The sequence below is a fragment of the Acipenser ruthenus genome, chromosome 10, assembly GCF_902713425.1.
Source record: "Acipenser ruthenus chromosome 10, fAciRut3.2 maternal haplotype, whole genome shotgun sequence".
In the NCBI taxonomy this organism is placed as follows: Eukaryota; Metazoa; Chordata; class Actinopteri; order Acipenseriformes; family Acipenseridae; genus Acipenser; species Acipenser ruthenus.
In genome coordinates, this window is record NC_081198.1 from 35011060 (window position 1) to 35033686 (window position 22627).

General features: G+C 39.9%; 2 protein-coding genes across 2 annotated transcripts in view; both read right to left on the minus strand.

Annotated features, from left to right (window-relative positions):
* Positions 1–22627, minus strand: part of myo10l3 (myosin X, like 3) — a 108391-nt gene that overhangs the window by 65118 nt on the left and 20646 nt on the right. Inside the window, exon 2 of the mRNA XM_059032087.1 lies at positions 11563–11661. Coding sequence (XP_058888070.1) covers positions 11563–11661 — 99 coding nt within the window. The remainder of the gene's footprint in view (positions 1–11562; positions 11662–22627) is intronic.
* On the minus strand, positions 163–2146 carry LOC131738173 (cdc42 effector protein 2-like). The gene has a single exon (XM_059032088.1). It carries the CDS (start codon positions 1755–1757, stop codon positions 978–980), a length of 780 nt encoding a protein of 259 aa, XP_058888071.1. The 5' UTR covers positions 1758–2146; the 3' UTR covers positions 163–977.

A 22627-nucleotide genomic window follows, 5' to 3' on the forward strand; every position in this document is an offset into this window, starting at 1 on the left:
GTGCACTTCCATTTGTTATGAACTCAGATGGAAAGCACTTTAAGAAAAAAAAAAAAAAAAAAAAAAAGTAGTATCTGAATTGCAATATGAACGACTGCAAACATGATAAAAATGTAAGGGGACAGTTGTACAAATTCACTATTATTATTATTATTATTATTATTTATTTCTTAGCAGACGCCCTTATCCAGGGCGACTTACAATTGTTACAAGATATCACATTATTTTTACATACAGTTACCCATTTATACAGTTGGGTTTTTACTGGAGCAATCTAGGTAAAGTACCTTGCTCAAGGGTACAGCAGCAGTGTCCCCTACCAGGGATTGAACCCACAACCCTCCGGTCAAGAGCCCAGAGCCCTAACCACTACTCCACACTGCTGCCCTATTATACAGACAGAACAGTCTTTTTGAAGTTCCCCAAAATGCACATAAAAACAGTATTCCTAAGTTTTTGTTTCCAGGTTCGCAGATTTTGAATTTTTGGTTTCACTGCCCAAATGTCTCGGTTTTTAAATCCAGGTAAAAATGTCTCCTCACACCGTCCTCTCTTCAAAGCAGAAGCATGCAGAGATAATCCCTCCATATAAAAAAAAAATCATTTGTTTTTTGTTCAGTTTTGTCGTTATTTTTTTCTGCAGCCAACTGCCGGCAAATTGTCCCCGACTTCAACTCTAATTCAAATCTCAAGCTGTTGAAGCCCACTGTTTGCTTATTGGTCCGGTCAGGATGCATGCTTTGTCCTGTTCTTCCCTGTTCCCACCACTAGATGTCACTATAATCGACTTGGGTGAGGTGTGAGCAAACTGCAGGTGGCAAAAATCACCCTTAATAAATATACTTCTATAAAATATTCAACAGAAAACTGCATTATTCTTGTTTTGTTATAAATGACTTGTGATTGAAAACACACACTGAGTCCGTCAAGCTAAAAAAAAAAGTCAAGACAATTTTAATAACCCCCAAATGGAGGTTCTACAGCTCCCAGTGCCCGTCCCGCATCTTATAGGTGTCCATAATCCTCAGGACATCTTCCAGGATGGAGGGTCCCAGGTCCAGATCCATCCCGAGGAGCGACTCTGACTTGGGAACACCGGCAGGCTCTCTGGCCTCGCTCAGCAGGTCCTCGTTGCTGACGCCTGCGTCCGAGTCGAGACTCAGCTCCTTCGTGGGGTCCAGGGGCCCGTAGCAGGAGCAGCCTTCCCCCATCCCCTCAGAGCCGTCGGAGGAACCCTCGGACAGCGAGCCGGAGGAAGCCAGCAGGTGCCCTAAACCAGCCGGGATGGAGGCGGAGTAACTCAGCTCCTCGTCGTCGCGGAAATGGCCGCCGCACCCCCCGGTCTCCACAGAGTGGCTCACCGACATGGACCTCTGGCCCGAGCAATCGCCCAGGTGCAGCCTCGGAGGCTTGGGCGGAGGCAGCTCCTGTCCGAAGGCGGGCAGGGAGACGGCGCACTTGAGCAGGGAGCCTCTGAGGTTCTTTTTCCCGGCCGGGAACCCATCTCTGAGGGTCCTGCCCTGAGCTGCCTCCTCGCTGGCCCTCCTGCCCGTCTCTGGGAGCAGATCCAGCTTGCCCTGCATGAAGCTCACGTCCCCGAACATGTCCTCCTCCCCTGCTGGCCCCACGTGGGCACTGTGACGGAAATCACCCAGGGGGGGGCTGATCATATCACCGGACAGGATGTCCCGCAGCTTGAGTTTCTTGCCCCGCTTTGGGGTGGAGGTTTTCAAGTAGATGGGGGTCTTAGCCGGCATCTTCTTGGCTTTGACGCTGTTACCCAGAATCCCTACTGCTATCTTAAAGTCGAGAATAGAAATAAGCTGAGCTTTACTAGCCAGGTTTAGCAGAAAGAAAATCTGGTTGCGACACTAATCAATCAATGGTGAACTGTGTAACTTGCATCAGAGACATCCAGTGACCCGTTCATTAGTAAGCAGATTGTTTCAACTTTCAGCTTCCATTTATAGGCAAGTCCAGTGAGGCGATTGCTCCACCAGGGCCTGGGGTAAAAAATATCACAGTGAAATTTTCAGAAGATTCCTCTTGAAACGCATGCGGCGATCCTTAGGAAAACAAACGTGGGTGGCCCCTCTACCCCGCTGGGAATAATCCCTTCTTTCATCCAGCGCTCCTGGAATTCCGATTGAACACTATTCCCCTAGAGCTTTACAACACTGACTTTGAGCAGTCATCTGTGATAGCACTGCTGAGTTATTCAAGAATCCTATGATGCATGGCATAATTTGATTACAATTTCAATATATACACAGGCAAAAAAGCTTCAATGTACTGTTTACATCACATTTTCCAAGAGGTTTAGAACAAGATGGCTTACTACAACATCAAAACACACATGCAAAACTAAATTCTAATTCACAAATCTGATGGCTACTGCAATATATATCCATATATAGTAATACAGAATCACAAAAACACCTGAATCTATATTAGGCATTGGTGCAGAAGTTCAAATACAGTAGAACAGTACTTACAACCATCATTACAATCTACAGTAACTAATTATTTACAATACAGTGTGCTTTAATGGAAGAAGCCACTCAAGAAATTCCAGAAAACGAGTCACTTGGTGCTTCAAAGGAGTTGATTTTATCAACCTACTGTATATCCCACCAGGATAAGCCACATCTCTATTTTTAAAGCATTTTACAGCATGTGGGACCACCTGGATTGCATCAGCAGTAATCTCTGCATAACCACGGAAAAGGTTATTGCTGGAATCCAGGGTGATTCCGTGGTGCTGTAAAATTTTCTAAAACCACGTTACGTCTTAAATTCAGCTTTTAGGAGTCATTTCAGAAGCAGACCTGGTGGTTGGGAAATAACTTTAGCAAACCTGTTAAAATATACCTTTAAAAAAGTTCTCACAAAATCTTTACTTATTTCAGGGGATTGAGCAGTTTTTGTTTTTTTTTTTCAATTGAACAGTCAAATTCAAATTTGTTAGATAGTGCCCGGTATCTTGAGAGTTAAAAGCATAAAGTACAAGAGGAGTATGGGAGCTGACGTGTGCACTGAAAGCAGTTCCATGTTAGAAAGGGATTCTATCATTTATTAAACATTGCTGCAGAGTTTTGAGCAAATCGGGAAAATCATTATAACTCTTAAATCCATCTCAACTTCCATTGTCTTGTAACCTGTACCACTAGTAGGATTTGTGGTTCTTTTGATAATCTATTACATTTAGTACTCACGATAGACGAGGGCCAATGGCAGAAACTTCCAATTAGGTCAAATGTTTGTTATTTTTTGTAATGTCCACTGGGGGCTAGGATGAGACCATTAAACCCATTTCACTCATGACATGAAAGTTATGAAAGGCTAAGGAATTAGCCCTCCAATTCTGACTCGGGTTTGGATCTGAAAAGATCACAGCATAAAAATGTTGTTTTTATCATGGTTTTCAAAATTCAGAGGACTACAAGTGGAAACCCCTGAACTAATTTCAGTGATATCTTGAGAAGTTCCCATTCTTTCCCAGTGGGCACTGGAGTCAAGTTAAAGTAAATGCCTTACAATTCTCCTATCAGTATTAATCCTAAACAAATTGATTAAAAAAAAAAAAAAAAAAAAAAAAAAAAAAAAAAAGAAGACAGGATTTAGTTTTCCAGTTGCCTTAATTCTACACTAGTTTCCATGGAAACCTGCCTACAAGTTGACGAGCTGGCATGGAAGTGTAGGCTACAGTAGTAGTTAGAGATGAGATCCTGGTGGAGCCATTGTAGCCCAGTAGTTAGAGTTGAGGACTGGAGCTGCTTCTTCAGCTCCCTAGTACTATTGGCACTACTTTTATTTTCTTACCAAAAATAATCATTTAGAAATCATCTCTAGTTTGTGTAGTTTTTATACTTCTGTCTGTTTCGTCTCCGTTCTGCTCTGAATGGCTGGGGGTCGCTGTCAGTCATCTCAGTGGTCCATTAGTACTGTAGTTTCACCCTGTTCTGACAGATCTCGTTGACTGAAGCAGCGCTACAATCCTCTCATTCGCTTAAATGACTGTCAATTATCATGACCTGCACGGGCTGTGCACTTTCATTTGCCAGCTACAACTATCTAATGTTTTGTTCTGTGTGTATTATTTTTACTCGTAAATCTATGCTATAAAAGTCTGTGTAATACACTTTCATATGCTGCGTTTTCTATGGTTTATTTAAGACAATTTTTTTTATTTGTGTAGGATCTATATCTATACAAGGTATTGCTCTGCTGTGACCAAACGTTATTTCAATTAGAATGTTGGGAACCATGTTGAATATTACGATAAAGGGGTTTCGTTAAATGAGACATTTCTCAATTATATAAAAAGTCTCTTTTTAAAAGCATAACAGGTCGATTCCACCCATTCTCTGCTTGAATGGAAAAATAAAGATTTTAAAAAAGGTAAATTCCTTCTAAAATAAAACAGTCGATGTTAATCGGCGATTTGGCAAAAAAAAAAAAAAATCCAATAGTAGCAAGCCTACTCATAATGCATCAGAGTAGAAAAATGCAACATGTCTTATATATAAGACTTACATATAATTTCTGTAATACAAAAGCACTTTATTCTATGCACATGTCAGGATATCAAGAATTATAAAGATCTCAAATACTACCTATGAATAAATGTACAATGTAAGGGGTTAAAAACAAATGGGATTTCCATTACTACAGTTGTTTTTATGGTAAGTACAATTGATTAGCCAGTTTAATATTTTCTCCAGTGTTTTCCTGTTTAGTCTGCCTCCCCTCACAGCTTCCTGGATGTTTCCTAGTGGTCAAACAGGCGAAGAGCGTTTTACTGCAAGCTTGAATTGTCTTGAACAGTGACGTTCCAATAGCAGGCTTAATTTTCACGCTACAAGGAAAAGCTTGAAATAAAATGGCACAAGAAAAACAAACGTTTTTGGCTTGAGCTTCATTATTAGCAGAAGTGTTTGACTTGGTTTCCTATAAAACCTTAAGTACCTGCTGGATCTTTTTAGAGCATTTCTCAGCACCTGGGAATCCCCCAGGATTGCAAGAACTCCTTATTTTAGCGGTATTCCTGGGATAACCACAGTTAATGCAAACTAGGGCGATTCCCCAATTGTGTAAAATGCTCTGTCAAGTGGTGGCTTATCCAGGACCAAGGATTCATATTTAAACATAACATTTAATGTTGGGACATTGCAGTACAGCTCAGATTAAGAACATTGTCATGGGTGAGGAAATATTAAAAAAATAACATCATATACTGTAAACAAAACAGCAATGCAGATAAAAAATTAAATCCCAGCACAACATGAAATCCCAGCTGGCTGCTGGGTCATTGCGAGACAATTCACCCATCCGCGGCATGCAAACTAAATAATTCATAGGAAGTCAGGAACAAACATCATCATCTCCGATAGCACACAGCCATTCAGTGCTCTGCTGCTGTTTAAGCCAGCCCATCTGCTTTGCATTAAACATTTAGTACAGCAGCTAAGTTGCCATTTAAAGAAAAATGTCAACTAAAATTTAAGTGCACGGTTTCCTGGGGTGCCAGAATGCCACCGAACAGCAGGAGTGGCCTTCCAGCCCCCAGCTGTGTTGTGATGCAGAGGGGAGTCTACTACAGGGCAGTCTTACAGCACTAAAGCTTGCCATGCCTAGCATAGGGAGCATCCCCTGTGCTGTGTGTGTGCATGTGTGTACATGTATATGTGCCGGTGCATGTGTATATATGTTCAAGTGATCAAACCAGACGCATGAAGAAGCTGAAATAAACCCACAGAGTGTAATTAGGTATACTGTATAGGCCTACTGTACATTTATATTTTTTACATGAAGTAATGTATACCGAGAAATGCACTAATGTCATTTCAGTGCAATGATATACATATTTAAAATAAAATAAGCACTATAAAATATGTGTGTGCGATTGTTATTATTATTATTTATTTATTAAAAACCAGACACCTCGCTATTTCGGACAACCTGTCTGTCTATCTCATGTCCGGTTTAGCAAGGAACTACTGTATAATAAATACTTTACAGATATAACAAATATATTTATAGGGCATTATTGAGCAAGTTATAAATGTTAGTACCATATACACATGCTTTTAAGGTAACTGTAGTTATTTTTGTAGGGTCACATTTAATACCATTTTGAGTATCTGATGTCTAGGTTCAAATCCTCAAACCTAAATTCAGGTTTAGATGCTTAAGAAAAAGCCAGCTCCATTTGTCAAGGCTTTTAGATTCCATATAGAGAAACGCCTGGAGGATTGGCACTAATTGGAGCCCAATTAGGCTGCCTCAGCTCAGATAGGCTGCAACGGAGGGCAGGGAAAGAGACTGGATTGCAGGATAAATTTATCCACAGGGAAACCATGCAATGTTGAAAACCACTTTACCTGTCTTGGACTACTTTTAGTCCAAAACCTAATTTTTAAGCAACGCCAACTATGTTCCCTGGGAGAAAAATATTATAAATATTTAAATAGATGCTAATCCTGATACTAAAAGAAAAACAGATTTGAGCAGCAGGGCAGGTGGCCTAGTTTTTGATCCAACTATGTGGAATGACAATTAATATGAAAAAAATGTATTCCATTTATTATATAGGTGTGGCAAAGTGCCCCGCCCCTGTGTGCATTTGTGTGTTCTATGTTGTATGTATGCGTGCGTATGTTAATGTTGGTGTATAGATTGGTACACGGGATATAAAACAGGTCTGTGTTTCACGTGTGTTTAAATTGTATATTTGTATTTAGGCACGGGATTGCACATCACGCACGTGCATTTAAAATATAATATGCGAGCACGGGGTTGCACAGAATTAATTCACGTGCTGGGATTCAAGTGAATAATTAATTAGTAATTGAATCCCAGCACAACAGTATATATAGACGCACATTTCATTCAGTCAGGGTTAGGTGTTCAGAGAGTGGAGAACGGGTGAGAGAGAAGGAGTAAATCATTAAGAGCGTAAATATAATAAGTGTTTTGTTTGTACTCACCGTGTTTGTTCGTCTCCGTTTCACCTGTGTGTTAGTGTTTAGTCGTTTTGTATGTCTGTTTATTTTGGCGCAAGTGCCGTGTCCCGTGTTTTTGTCTGTTCAAACCTTTTATTTTCTGTGCTGTTTTATTAAATGCTGAGCGAAACCATTCGCTCAGCTCCACCAAAACCCCAAGTCTCTGTCTGTTTACTCCCTGCTTCTGGTCTGACGCCACCCACTCCGGCCGTCTTTGTGACAATAGGAAACAAAAAATTAAGGATAACAAGATTTTATAGATTTTCTATTACAGTACAAGAATGTTATTGCCGCATAAGTTGATCCTATTGATCTTACCCGTTGGAACCTTCCACGCAGCAGCCTATAGCCTAAAAAGAGGCAGCCAGGGAGCTCCCAATGAGCAACACTCCTTGCAGTGAAACCTGCTGTGGGGGTGGTGGGCAAAACAAAACAAATGGGGATAGTGTCAGGTAAGAATAAATAGTATTTGTGGTCTCGTTCTATTCATTAGATATTTTAGCTAACAAACTATCAAGAAACACGAGTGGTAGAGCAATAGAAAAACAAAATTCAAATCAAAACCTGAGCCAATGTTAGGAGTTCAGTCCACTGGCTGGAGTAGACTTGAGTAGACAGAAGTCATCTGGTTTCTCCAGTCACTGCCGTGACAAGCAGATCACGCTGCCAGCCGCTGTGTATCCTGGTAATATTTTATAGTCTTATTTAGCAGAGCCAGGTTTTGGTTCTAACAGGCAGGGAAGGGTTTCTACTGTTCAGTATGTACCCAGCATGATTCAAAGATACAGACCCAGAGGAGAAAACCAAACCACTTGGCATCTGAAGGGTCTTGGATTCGTAAATCACAAAATACTAGTAATGCCACGTTTATGGAGCCAGTCTCATCGAATTAACATTTTTAAATGGGAGAAAATACCAGTTGCTACTGGTGGCGCCCCGTACTGGTTCCCACATTCAGTTCTCATAGAAACGAGATTTGCATTGCTTTCTCAAGTGCGTTTTTGGTTTCAATCTTAATCTTCAGATCTAATGTTAGTCTCATTCTCTCTCTCTCTCACACACAGGATTTCCTCCAGACACAAAGGTCTCCCAAACTGCCAGGGAGATAAGAGTGGAGAGCCAGGCCACAATTCCTGCTATTCATCTCTGAGGCTCAGTCCTCATTGCCCAGTGTTACTCAGCGAGACACCATGAATCAGATGGTATTGCAGGAAGGGAGAAGAAACTCTCTCGGGGCAGACAAGTGTGCCCACACACACAATCCTGACCAAGTCATTAAACCAAGCCATCACATCACCACCCTCCACTTGTACTGAATTACTCAATTCAAAGCCAGCTAGATGTAAAGAAACCAGCATGGCATGCCAACCCTTGCCCAGGGCTGGGTTGCACCAGCTATGCGCAAGTTCATTCCTAAGTTAGAACTTAAAGTCTCCACTAAGTCCTTAGTTGTTACTAGTTTATAACTAAGCGCTCTCTTATTTCAGTTGCACCACACGTACTTAAGACAATACTTTGTTAGTTTATCACTAAGAGCAGTTCATACGGTGACTCCATAGCCAATAGAAGTGAGGATATTTCAGAGGACTTGATCAGTGATGCAGATCGAAACTCGCACTGAAGAAACACTTATGGACACGACCTTTAAACTACCAAAAATAAACACATAACTTCATGGGAATGTTAAGAATGTTTAATTTTAGAGATTAATTGATTATTACAATTAAAAATAGTCAAAAAAAATAATACTAGTGTTGTCTCCCTGTCACTTCTAACAGACAAGCTGACAAGACCGCCGTGACGGACAGAAGACCGTTAATTTAAGAATATTTTGTACTGGGAATCGCAGTTATGTCGTTATATTCATACATATATATTGTAGCAAGACAAGAAGGGGGGTAAAATCCTTCCAGCCAAAAACAATTTAATTGTTTTTTAAATTGTTTTATTGTTTTGGCAGTTGGCCCTGCCAATTGTAAATTGAAACCAGCTGATGGTGTCTGTTCCTGTGAGGTTTAAAAGCCTCAAAGACCTTTCATTCAGGGCTGCTGTATGGGTAGGAGAAGGAGGCTGTGTGCCCTGCTATCAGGCAGTCATTGGAAGTACTGTGTGTACTGAACCTGCGGGGTACTGTTTTTGTGTAAACTGTGTGTTTTGTATTGTGGGGAAATGGCTTAGCCGTCCCACTTTGTAGTCAGGGCTGTTCCTGAGAGTTTATTTTATTGTAAATAAAAGTGCACACAAGTGCTAAACTGATGTTCCTGTGTTGGGTCTATGTTTTTAAAGGGGCAAACAAATGCAAGAGAGTGCAGCTTTGTTACAATATATACAATATAAAATACTGAAATTTAAAACAAAGTTTTAGAAATGTTTATAAATTATGAATCGATATAACTTTAATAACGTTAATTAATGTTCTGTGTCTGAAACATTTTCCATTCATAAAACAAAAACTGTCAAATACTGTGTACCTTGTAAGCATAATAAATAAAATAGTTCATTATACATTAAAATATAACCCTGGTGAAAAAAATCCTATGGAAAATCCTATAGGAAATGTTATAGGGATTTTTCTGAAATTGAAATAATTCCTATAGGATCATTCCGATACAATTTGTTTTTTATCCTATTAAATCGTATAAGAAACTTTAGAATCCAATCGGATTTAAAAGGATGTCCTATAATTATCAAGAGGATGTATGTGGTCTTGCAGGATTCCCTGATGACGAAAACTATGAACAAAATCATCTTCAAGAAGCTCACGCAGCAAAAGTTGTCGTGTCCTCTTATATTCTGATTCTACAAACAGTTTACACCTCCCTAAAGGTATGCATTCATTTTAAGCAACAACAACTAAGGCTTACGTTATAACTATCACAGCTGGTGCAACCCGTGAAAAGTTAGTAATGTGTAAAATCAACGGTAGTAAAGACTTACACTTTAACTAAGCTTAGTAAGAACTTGCACACAGGTGGTGCAAACCATGGGCTAGTGTAAACCATGGGCTAATGATGAATCCATATATCTCCCTGTTAAAATCGGTAACTCACTAACCATATGTTCTAATCTTTGAAATGTGTCAGAGGTTGTGAGTTTTAATTGCTTGGAGTCTTCTATTATTCAGTAGAGGAGTTCTCAAAGGATACTGGTTTTCTCTCCTTCTCTTTCTTTCTCTCTCTCTCTCGCTTATCCAGCAAGCCTCAAGGGGAAACACAGTGAAACGGACACCCAAGATCAAAACCCAGACTCAGATTTCAAAAATCAGTCACAAGACGCTGATCAGAAGGTTAGAGATAGTGCAAGGAAAAGAGAACACAGAGGATCCACTCTTAGTCTCCCTCGTGTACTATCTCCTCCGTCATTATTGGAAGGTTCTCCTGACAAGAGGCAGATATCACCACATCTATCTATATAATAGGACTTAAACACAAAATGCAGATTATGTCTCTCTGCAGTAACACTAGGACGATTTCTATGGTATCATGAAATGTTTAGCATTGCACTGTAGTGTTTATGGAACTAATCAGATATCTAAACGGCATGCCATAAAGTTTTCATTGCCCTATTTAAACAAACTCTTCCAAGGTACCCTGTTTCCCCTTCTCTATAACAGAGCACAGGTATACCACAATTTATTTGTAATTTTTTTTACAAGAGAAAGGCTTCATGATCTAAAATACATAGAAATGATTAAGTTAGCAGAACCAGTTAAAACTACACATCCACTGTGTTTCTCAAAATGAGGGCCCCAGGGTGATGTATTGACTTTGTTGCTAAAATAGCTATTGACTGTGGCTTTTAAAAAATTACTCCATCTGTACATTCCCAGATTATCAAATGGTTGGCATCCTTCAGCAAGCATTGATTAAAACTGAAGTGGCAGTTGGTGTGTTTGTGGCCACATGCTCCTTTGAGTGCTGTAAACATTACTTTTTATAAATTCAGAAAGTGTGTACTGCTTACTACTTAGTACGGATCGCCAGTGTTTAAAGGTGACAAATCTAAGGTTTCACTGACCCCAATTACTCTAATGTTACCCCAGCTAAACTAGTCCAAGATTAGTTTTAAATCAGAGCGTCGCCCGGGGGGAGGGAGGGTTAGGTTGGCCAGGGTGTCCTCGGCTCACCACGCACCAGCGACCCCTGTAGTCTGGCCAGGCGCCTGCGGGCTTGCCTGTAAGCTGCCCCAGAGCTGCGTTGTCCTCCGATGCTGTAGCTCTGAGGCGGCTGCACAGTGAGTCTGCAGAGTGTAAAGAAGCAGGCGGCTGACGGCACACGCTTCGGAGGACAGCGTGTGTTCGTCTTCACCCCTCCTGAGTCAGCGCAGGGGTGGTAGCGGTGAGCTGAGCCTAAAAATAATTGGGCATTTCAAATTGGGGAGAAAATAATTTTAAGAAAAGAAAAAAAGAAAAAAAAAAGAAATGAAATACCTTGATGTTGAGCTTCTTTTTTTATTTAGCATGACATGGTCCTGCCCATCGTTTTAAAATGGTGACATTTAGTTTACAGGGTGTGGTTTACATTTTTACAAAAACAAAGTGTGAAGGTGAGTGCCTTACCTCTCCATAGTCAGAGGTGAGCACCAGAGAGCCATCAGTGCAGGAGCTGACAGTACAGGGGTAGAGCTGGTCCTTCTCTCTCAGCCATACCCGGGTGCCCTACAACACAACAAGAGCAACAGTCAGCACACCAGCACTCATTTATTCAATCTTGTACTCCAGGACTTCCCCTTTCAGATATGTAATCTCATTTTTAAAAGAGGTATATCATACAATAAAATCGCTGCAGAAAGACACTCAATTTGTACTGTTTACTTTGATTGGAGTGAATGAACTGTGAATAATTTCTCCTCCAGTTACTATTGCACTGAAGCGCGAGCTTCATTAGACCATCTATAAAAGACCCCATATGACCTGAAGTGCTGCTAGATTTTTGCCCGGTGAGTTTACAAAACCTGAAGTTGCGAGATGAAGATATAGCAGTTGTAGGTCCAGCAACTGTGGGTTTTGCAAACTCATACAAGCTGCCATCACTGGGATGCAGAGTGAAAACAGTAACACATGTTCTGTAACAGGAGTACAACCACCAACCCTTTCGAGTACCACTGAACTATAAACTGACTACAAAATGAATGGTGGAGGAAACCGATACTAAAAATAATGGGCAGGCCTGTGAAGTACACTGCAAACATTAAGATCATCTGGATTCCTAAATTGGGCACTTAAACTTTGCAGTGAGTTAGCACAGTAATCACTTCTTGCTAGAAGTTACTGCATAAGCCTTTCCAAATACTAAACTTGTTATAATGTGTTGGTTTTATTATGGCTCTAAACTCTGGCAATCGACAAATAAGTTGGCGTCACTGTGTGTTTACAGGCCTGAGACTGAAGCAGTGAATGACACAGCCCCAGGGTGTGGTGCTGACACACTCACAGTCGCCTGTTTGTACTACAATTTTCCCACCACAAGAGCTTGTTTTCAGGGTTTTATTAGGAGAGCGCTCTGGGGAGTTCATGCGTGTCAATAGACGAGAATTACCTTGGTATATAAATAGATTGCGACTCCTTGTTTAAACATAAAAACATGTTTAAACCTTTCTACATACCCTCCTTTTTATCCAATACCTGTTTGTATAGTTTTTCTTCTCTTGAGTGGCTTTGAGCCATCCATGACACAAGGCTTTCCACGAGTTCAATTTCCACTTTCTTTTTAGTTTAGTTTAGAATATTATAACCAGGCAGCAGTGTGGAGTAGTGGTTAGGGCTTTGGACTCTTGACTAGAGGGTTGTGGGTTCAATCCCAGGGGACACTGCTGCTGTACCCTTGAGCTTGGTACTTTACCTAGACTGCTCCAGTAAAAAAACCCAACTGTATAAAATGGGTAATTGTATGTAAAAAATAATGTGATATCTTGTAACAATTGTAAGGTCACCCTGGATAAGGGCGTCTGCTAAGAAAAATAATAACAACCTTGTGCACCAAGAGGGTAAAATCACCACAATGCTGTCAATTAAAATGCTTGACAACTGGGACTATTTAAGTTGTCAAAAAAAGTAACCACCTCTGGTAAATAGGACATCCAGACTGAACTACCAAATGTGAAAATACCGATACACAATCCTTACCCAGACATTTGTTTCAATCAGTACTGTTAAAATGTCTTATATATTTTTTAAATCATGCTTAAAAGTGTTACAGAATATCCTGCAGTGTTTACAAAAATGCAGTAAAGCTGTATGGCAGTAAAATATTTTAACATAATCCTGATTGTTTTATTTCTATTCACAAACCATGGGTCATATATCACTTGGGGAATGCATTCCTCAGCTTATTCAAGAGCATTGGCCAGGAGAAGCATCATGGTGTATCCAGATTATTGTTGCTCCTGCAGCACAGCTTGTTGCTTTCTGTTCCCACAACAAAATCGGAGCACCAGGATTGTTGCAAGAGGGAAAACAAACTGAACACACTATGATTCTCATAAGAGAAATTCTCTTTATCCTGGCAAACCCAAGTTAAAAGTTGACAGATGTATTTCCAGCTAATTTGTGACCATGATGTGTGAATAAAAATAAAAAACAAAAGGGATTAAATTAAATTGATATCATGGACATACGGAAACATGGGATAGAGCAAAGGTATATAAAATGTATTTATTGTGAACACTGCAGGGTGTTCTGTGACACTAACTTCACTTCTTTAGGTACTGTACTACTGTATTTTTTTAGGGGTATTTTTAAGTGGATGAATGTTTGTTTCCATTCCCCAGTTCTCTTTCTCTTTCATTATGACCTGCACAATTTTGAGTTACAACACAGTCAGGCCTCTGAATCTACTGTGAATCCTTATATGGGAGACCTCATGGGATCGCCAGCTGTGCTGCAGTACAAGTAAGTGATGTTGGTGACTCAACAGGGATCACTCTCTCCCAAGGACAGCACTAGGCCAGGTCAGCAGTGCCCTACTACTTAATGGACATTAAAATACCTAAATGGCACTATTTCAGAGAACAGAGGTATTACACCAAGTGTCCTGTCTTAAAATCAGTGTTGTTCAGCTATTAAATATGGGCAGGCCTTTAAGGACATACTAGTACACCTGTTCTCATTGTACTGGTTATAATCCAATTTCTTTTTGCTGTGTCTAAAATGACAACAAGTTATGCTCAGTTACTTCACAAGACTTTTAAAATAAAACCAACAAAATGGGGCTAGAGTAGCAAAGTGACTAGGGTAACAAAAGTGCAGTTACTCCTTCAGTTTCATGCACAACCCCATACATCTGTCTTCTATTATAAATGCCTCCATGGTTTAAGATACAGTACGTGTAAACGTTGTGCGGTACAGTAAGTCTATCTTCAGAAATAAGGCCCATCTCACAGGCCTATATACTTATAAAGTCCATATAAATAGAAGGGATATAGGTTATTTTATATTTTTGGTCCTTTTAATTGGAAACACAGCAATAGCGACAGACAAAGTAGTAGTAGAAAAAAGCTTTCTAGTCAAAACGTTCAATTAAATTAGTATTCCTGAATTCAGCACTATTGAGAGATTGAGATTGTACATGTCACCCATCAAAGCCACTAGTGTAGCTCCCCCACCCAACCCAACACCCCCTATATAAAAAAAAAAGAGAGAGCACAGCTTTGAGTAACCACCACACTGCAGAGAATCTGATTTCAAAAGGAGCTTACTGACCCAGAGTAAATAGCGGAGAGGGGTAAGAGTTCATTGACAATTTGCATGTTGATAAATAAAATTTGCAGCAAATCCATGAAAAAAAGGTTCCCTTAGACGGGTCAGAATATATAAAAAAAATTAATAAAAATTAAGAAAACGGTCCTGGTTGATATACAAACAGTAAAAAAACAAAACAAAACAAAAAAAAACCACATTAAATACAACCTCCAGATTCGCATTGTATGGAATTCAGTAAGGAAATACAGATTTTCTGTATTTCTACAATCCTGTACTTCAGGTTAAATTTGATGTTCAAATACAATTAATTCTACAGCCCTCCATAATTTAGCATGCTGTGTATTTGACGATTTACATTTGCCTCCTCCCTTCTTGAAACCTTTTTTGCACTCCAGTCAAGCCCCAGCTACCATGAGGTTGACACAAATAACATTCAAGTGCCAAGATAGCTCAGGAAACAACACATAAATGAAACAGGGTTTGTGCTACAGTGATTACACATTACAGGAAACATCTATAGGAGTTGATAAACAACATTCTGAAATAGATAAAAGATGTATTTAAAAACCAATGGCGAAATAAACTTCAGTGGTTTGATGGCTGCTGTCTATTCACATCAGGTTACTGAGGAAGACAAGACTTTCTTCTATTTTAAAACACAAAATTTAAAAGCTTCTGGAGGCAAGTCTGATACAATACACGACCAATTTTCTATTTCAGGGAATAAGAAGCATGCCGATTTTAAGGGGTTCCAAACTAGTGTCCGGGGACTGCATATTGGATTCAGGAGGCCTCTACGCATACAGAAATACTCCAACAATGAGCCAAACTCCAGGCACTGCTTCCCAAACCAGGGGGTCATTTTATTAACATGAAATATGCAGTTAAATGCAACAGAAACTACCTTGATGTCAGCTGAATCGTACATTATCATTTTAATTTCCAGTTCCTTTGGCTTACAGTATCAACCATTAGACAACAAAAATTCTCTATAAATTGTTTTCCCTACAGAAATAAAATAAACCATAATGGTCTGTTAAATACTGTTGGATATACGGTTTCATAATGTACAGTATGTATTTACCCAATAAAAAAAGAAAAAGGGTTTAAAAGCCATACACTGTATTATTAGAACAGGAAATTGTGCTGAAAGGTTCTAACAAAACCTATATAGTTTAACCAGAGCAGAACTGCAGAGAAAGTAGCACAGAGCTCACAGAACCTGAAAAAGCATCTCTAGGGCTTGGCTATGTGAGTTTTCTTTTTTTTTTTTGCAAACGGTAAAAGTAGTGGCACTGAACCATTTTTTTCTTAAACTGTTTTACTCACCATCTTGGCTGCTAAACAAATATCCCTGGTTAAAACAAAATAGTTCTGCAAGATTGCAGCCTTCCATCAAACAGAAACCATCTCTAAATTAAGACTGACACACAGCTACTGTAACAAGCCTTCTATTAAAAGAATATGGGACCAGCCGTCTAAATGAAAGCTCCTCTGTGATATTAAAAGCAACAACAAAAAAAAAAAAAAACACAAGTCAACAGGACAAGGTTTGGGGTTCTGTTTCTTATTCTTACACTGCTGAGCTGCTGTTTTTCAATGAAGCTCATGACAAGGGGTTTGGTACTTCAGGGAATAGCAAAAGAAGTGACTTGCAGCTTACTCGCCAACAGTCCTGACTTGCTAGAGACGGTATTAAAGATTCTGTATATCTAACCGAGTCCCTATAAAAAGGGCTGTGTGTTTCCATCCATATTTTATTCACTGCACATGTGAAACGGTGACGCACCCAGATCAGGCTGTAAAGAACAAGATGCCCGTGGGTATACAGTGCAATACAACCAGCTGGGACAACAAAGGTGTCGCAACAATGTATGTGTGGAGGAGGATTGCACCCATACAATGGTCTGCATGAGACAAAATGGAAATATGTATTAAGCAGCAGGTCTGTAACTCCCAGTATTTAGCTGGACCTTCCTGCATTAGGCCCATCTGGTTGCCTCATGTTGCCCCAGTCAATTCACATTAGCTGTATTGTACACCCACAGAGCTCTCATGTACTTAACTTATTTTTGCCAAACAAATTTTTCTGTACATAAAAGACTTTAAATATGCACGTTTCCACGTGACTGATAATTCACAAGGTTCCCAAAAGTATTACAGGTCACCTGAGAACAGTACAGCAAGTCATTACTGTGCTAGAACCAAGAAAAACATATCGAGAATTGGTCAAGGACAGCCTCATTTGAGGGAATACATATTAGTAATGCAAGCGGAGCTGTTCTGTTAAAGCCAGGCAAGACGGGACTAAAAAGGCAACAGGAGCCAAAAAGGTAGAGCAATTAATGTTGCTAGCAGTAAACTAGAAGATCATGAGGAGGGACACAGAGACTGATCTACACTGTACTGTAGGGAAACATTCACTGAGGTGCCACAATAGCAGAATAAATACAAAATCTGCAACATTTATTTTGTACATCTCCTTTACAACACTTAATGACAGCTCCCTAAAACTAGCATACCTGCTCCATGCTGAACTCCTCTTCTTTGTATCTTTATTCAGTAGTGTTAATAATGGGGGCATTTTGATCTGCTGCTGTAATCAATAAAAAGTACCAGTAGACCCAAGTAATTTAATGTAAGAAGCGGCATTACAGTACGGGTAACGTGACCACATTTTCTAAACACAGCAAGTCTACAGACATATACAAACAGACACAGAAGAACTTAGCAACAGAAACAAGTATGTACAAGAAGTCTATGTATTGTGTAGCAGCAGGAATTTATTCAGTCGGTTTGTGCTGCAAACACCGGGAATAATGAGTTGAAACCTGCATCTGTAATGTTCACAGAAATTAATCCTGTATCTCTCTTAAAAACAGCAGCAGAGAAAGAGAGAAAATAAAAACAGAAAATCAATATTATCTAGGCACACAGCCAGAGCACTAAATCACCCAAGTTCTTTCATGTGAACCTCCTCTTAGTCTTTCATTTTAGCAGGAAGCAGACTCATCTTGTATGCACCGAGGGCTTGAGAAAAAACAAAACCATAAAAAGTTGCTGAATTGACATTACGAACTGGGCAGAGAATATCCAAGTTCACTGTCTCCGTGCTGTATACCATAAACTAGCAGTCAATAGGGTTACATTTAGAAATGCAATGACAAACATGCAGTAACCAGATAGGTAGATACAAATATCCTAGAGTTTGAAAGGGTCAGGACAGTGGGTGCCTGTATCACTCTCTCAAGGACCACTTCATTACAGGTCTTCAAGGAACAGTAAACAGTACTCAGGATTTTTTGTTTTACTGATACAGTCTTCTTTAATGTTAATGTTGTTGTTTTAAAAGCATGAGATACACTATCTGTTTGTGGGTGCATGTGCGTGCGTGTGTGTATCAATTGTTCTACACAGCAGTGTGTTGAAAGAACAGCTTAAGCAACCTCAACACTTTTGTCTTTAAAAGTATGGGTCCCCATTTTCATGAGCCACATCTAATAAATTGAATCTTTTTGGTGGAATGGCTGTAGTAGTAGTCATAGTAATAGTAGGAATAAACTACATTGGTACATCTTGTGGCACCTTTATTCACACTCCACATGTTAAAGTTGAGGCAGAAACAAATTAGTTATAAATATCCATCCTTGCTGTGCCAGATTCATGCACATAATTAAACATCGGCTCAGCATCAGCTTGCACGCAACCACATTCAAAACCTTGTAATTAACTCCTAGAGCAAAATTTTCCTAGACCTCTTTTCTCCATGAAACACAAATATACAGATGAATAGGAAAAGACAAGTATTGGAATTGTACCACGAGTAAATGGGAGTCTTCCATGCTCACTTCCAGTTAGAACTCCTATTGATACACATGCTTTGACATTCTGCTTTACTGAAAATGTGCTTGATATTCACACCCAGATAGGGACACACTGCCCAGCACACAAAGAATTGAGGAGACACATTCCCAAGGACCAGCATGGATGAGAGGGCTATACGCAAGGTTAACACTAGTAACTTTAAGCTGGTTATTAGCTTCTTTTGTCATTTGCGACTAATTTAACAAAACATGTTTTTTTTTTGTTTGTCATCGCCAATGTTTTTTTTTTTTTTACCCCGGTTTTCTCCCCAGTTTGGAATGCCCAATTGCTTTTTGTATCCCAGTTCACTGCTGCAATCCCCTGGCGACTCGGGAAATGGAGGCTGGAACACGCATCTTCCAAAACGTGTTCCTGCCAATCTGTCATTTTTCGCACTGCGGATCCACAGTGAGGCCACAAGACCTGTAGTGCTGGAGGACAACATAGATCTGATGGCTCCACTGCAGAACCGCAGGCGCCCTATCGGTCACAGGGATTGCTGGTGCGTGGTGAACCATGGATTCCCCTGCCGACCTAAGCCCTCCCTACCTGGGCGGTGCTCGGCCAATTGTGCGCCACCCCCAAGGAACCCCCGGTCACGGTCAACAGTGATATAGCCTGGATTCTAACCTGCGATCTAACAAAACCTGATTACCACATCTTGGACTGCCTTACCTAATCTAAGGATTAGTGCCAATGCTATTTTCCAAATGGACCTTGATCAGTCTGGTCCATATATATTTACACACCAGCACCCGTAGATGAGACATTCTTCTGTGTGGAAAAGACAATTCTGTGTATGTATTTCAGTGATGTGCTCGATATTCAAACAGCAACATCCAGGCGGCAGATGGACCCTTTGCGCTTATAAAATAAAAGCAAATGTCAGACAGACAGTCGCTGGGTCAAGACCCATCATCTAAAAAAGACAAGCAAGAGATGGCAAAAAAAAGTTGGCAATAAGTTTCCCTGTTACTCACAACATCAAAAACACACACCGCCATGCTGTGCTGGGCATCAAAGGACTTTTCTTTTTTCTAACCTGACCCAGAGTCAGCTCTGCAATGGATTTCAGTCACTGCAGGGCTGGGCAGGCAAACTCCCTCAGAGTGTCATTTTTAACTTCTACTCAATCAAATAATCTGTATTGAATATTGGTTACAAACACTTGTTTAATAGTGGTAATGTATTACTTCACTGTAAATAAGATAGATACTATGTAGATATTGGTAATGCTTTCAAAACTCGACTTGGCAGTCGTCAAACATGTTACTCCAGTCCGAGATTTAGAAGCACTGGCAGTGAATGAAGACCAGCATTCCACAGGACTGCCAATGTTTTGGCCAGATGTGACGTATTCAAAATGTTGCGCAAGGAGGGAGGGGTGTCAGGAAATAAATTATTTGAGAAGCGGAATTTGGGAACAGATGGTGTGCAGAGAAAGATTTAGGCAAGACATGATCAAGACAACAGCACCGCACCCCCACCCCACCCCAAAACACACAGTACAGTCCAGCTCCCCCCCCCAAAAAAACACACAGTGCAGTCCAGCCCCACCCCCAGACCCTGCCGCTGACAAGAGGAAATCATGACTCTGTCAGGCCTTGGGTTTAACAGAGCGGAAACAGCATAACAAAAAGCCAGCTGGGCAAAGGGGGTTGACTGAAGCGAACATCCCGGCTGTTCAAAACATTGTAACAGGACAGCTAAAGGCACTAGGAGTATTGTCCTGAATAACCTTTTAAAATCTCGTAGTGGTACAGTATACACAGCATGGGATAATCTACAAATAAGCACATTAAGAGTTTAAACATATATTTTAAAAGATGTACATGCAAATTCCCATCTTACTGATCTTTGTCCACCTATGTATTACGATCAAATTACTAATTGCCATAGAATTACAGACGATTCATTCTGGCTAAATATACTATTAGGTTGGTTACTTGCGCTGGATGGCTTTAAGGCTACAGGTTAATTAAGTAATTACTAGTAATGAACATAGATATTGCTCTACATTGTAGATGAGGCCAATTGTATTCTAGCAAGGTAGCCTTGATTGGCCAAACAGTAACATGTCCTAAATTCTGCTACGTAGCTATAGTAATTAGTAAGTAGTCTTTTTATGTCCTTTAATCTATTAGTCAGGTGTTTAGGATTTATGAGATGTTGATGATCATTGATGATATAATCTTTTAGTAATTTGTTTACTAAAAGTACTTATTTGGAGACTACTGAACTCTAAATAAATTAGAAACAATTGTTGATCACAGCTTCATGATTTTAAGCAGTTGTTTAAAACAAAGTTGTACATGTACGATGCCTTGAAAGTACCACTGGCATCTTTTGGCCTCACACAGTTTACAAGATTATCATCAAAACACTGATGGTAAAAATAACAAAAAGTTTCTAATATAAGTGCTTGCAAAATTAATGCAGTATAACAATTGTAACAGATGGCTGACCAAATTCAAGTAATTATGACATCATCGGAACCCCTAAATGATATTACTGTGTTTGATAGCTACAGTAACCTAGCCACCTATTCATGTAAACACAGGGTTTATAATGATAACATTTAAATATTTATATATTTATAAGGTTTTGCATCATCTGACATTTTTGGATTGAGAAATTATAATTTTTTTAATTTGTCAGTTTTTCATTAAGTATATGAAAAACTACAAAAGCGGTATGTAATTCGATATATTAAGTGTAAAATTATTCAGCAGGTTTCATTTGACTTTATGAAGCAATATTAGTTAATTCTATTGGCTGATGCCAAACCTTTGGCCATAGCTGTACACAAGAAAACCATCACCTTCTCAGGTACTGAATTGGCGGACGTGTGAGAAACAAGCCCGTAAAACATAAAACACTGATTACAATGCACTCAACAACAAGCGGCTAATTAGTTCAGACGAATCGAAGCATTGCCAGTTCATTTGTTTTGGGATTCGCTGGAAGCCTGCTGCTGGAGACAGATGGAGAGCAGAGCAGAGCAAAGCAAAGACAGTTTACCAAAGAGATGTGAATAGTAAATGCTGGGAAGCCTGGGAGAGCTAAAGGGTACATTCCTGGTTTTGAACCATGCTCATCTGTGTGAGGATTGTTACATTGAATAACATTCGCATTAGAGAGCTTGGTAGGAGACCAGAAACATTTCACCGATTCCTGTTAAAACATGGTCTAAAAAGAATGTAATAACTTAATATGACTGCTGTGGAATTCACAACTGCTAATGGGATGACTTTTCATACGTGTAAACTGTGAAATTCTAGGGAGTGAAGAAACAGAAACACCACCCACTATTTTGACAAAAATGCAACAATTTGGCACATGTGTTCACACTAAAAACAATTGTGACTAGTCATACTATTCATTCTCTTAAACTTGAAATAACTTGGCCAATGAAATGCCTCAACCCTATGTATTGGTCTCAAATCGTAGGGCAGTAGTGTCTGAATTTACCAATTCAGTGGGATTCCAACACAGTGGTTTCTTCACAAACACCAGCAGTTATTGCATGCATTATCATAACAATGGAACAGACCCCAGGCCCCCTCCCCCCTTTTTCATTAAGAACGCTCTGCGAGGGGGCTACCAGTGTTGCCCCACACCAACGATCCAGAGATACTGTCTCAGCAGCTCAGTCCCCAGGGTAGATATAATTAATGATCTGCCTTTTACAGTATGTATGCTCCCTTTCCCCCACCACTCCCTACCTAGAATACCAATTGCACAGCAATCTTAACCCTTAAAAGCACTGGTGGAGTCTTTGTCCACTCCAATTTCCCGTTTCAATACGTTTCTAGGGCTGTAGACTATTTCTGCATTAAAAAAAAATAAAAAATTGCTGCATACACAAAAAGTAGCTTTGTAAAAGCATCTTAGCTTCAATATTGAAGGGCCTTTATGTACATTTGAGAGGTGTTAGGACCAGCTTCAGGTTGCTTGAAGCCCAAGCATCTCAATAGAAACTTCATGAACCATAAGCTGTGCAATTGTAATTCCCCAGAATTAACAGACCTCTCTTCCAAGAGCTACAGCAACACTGGGG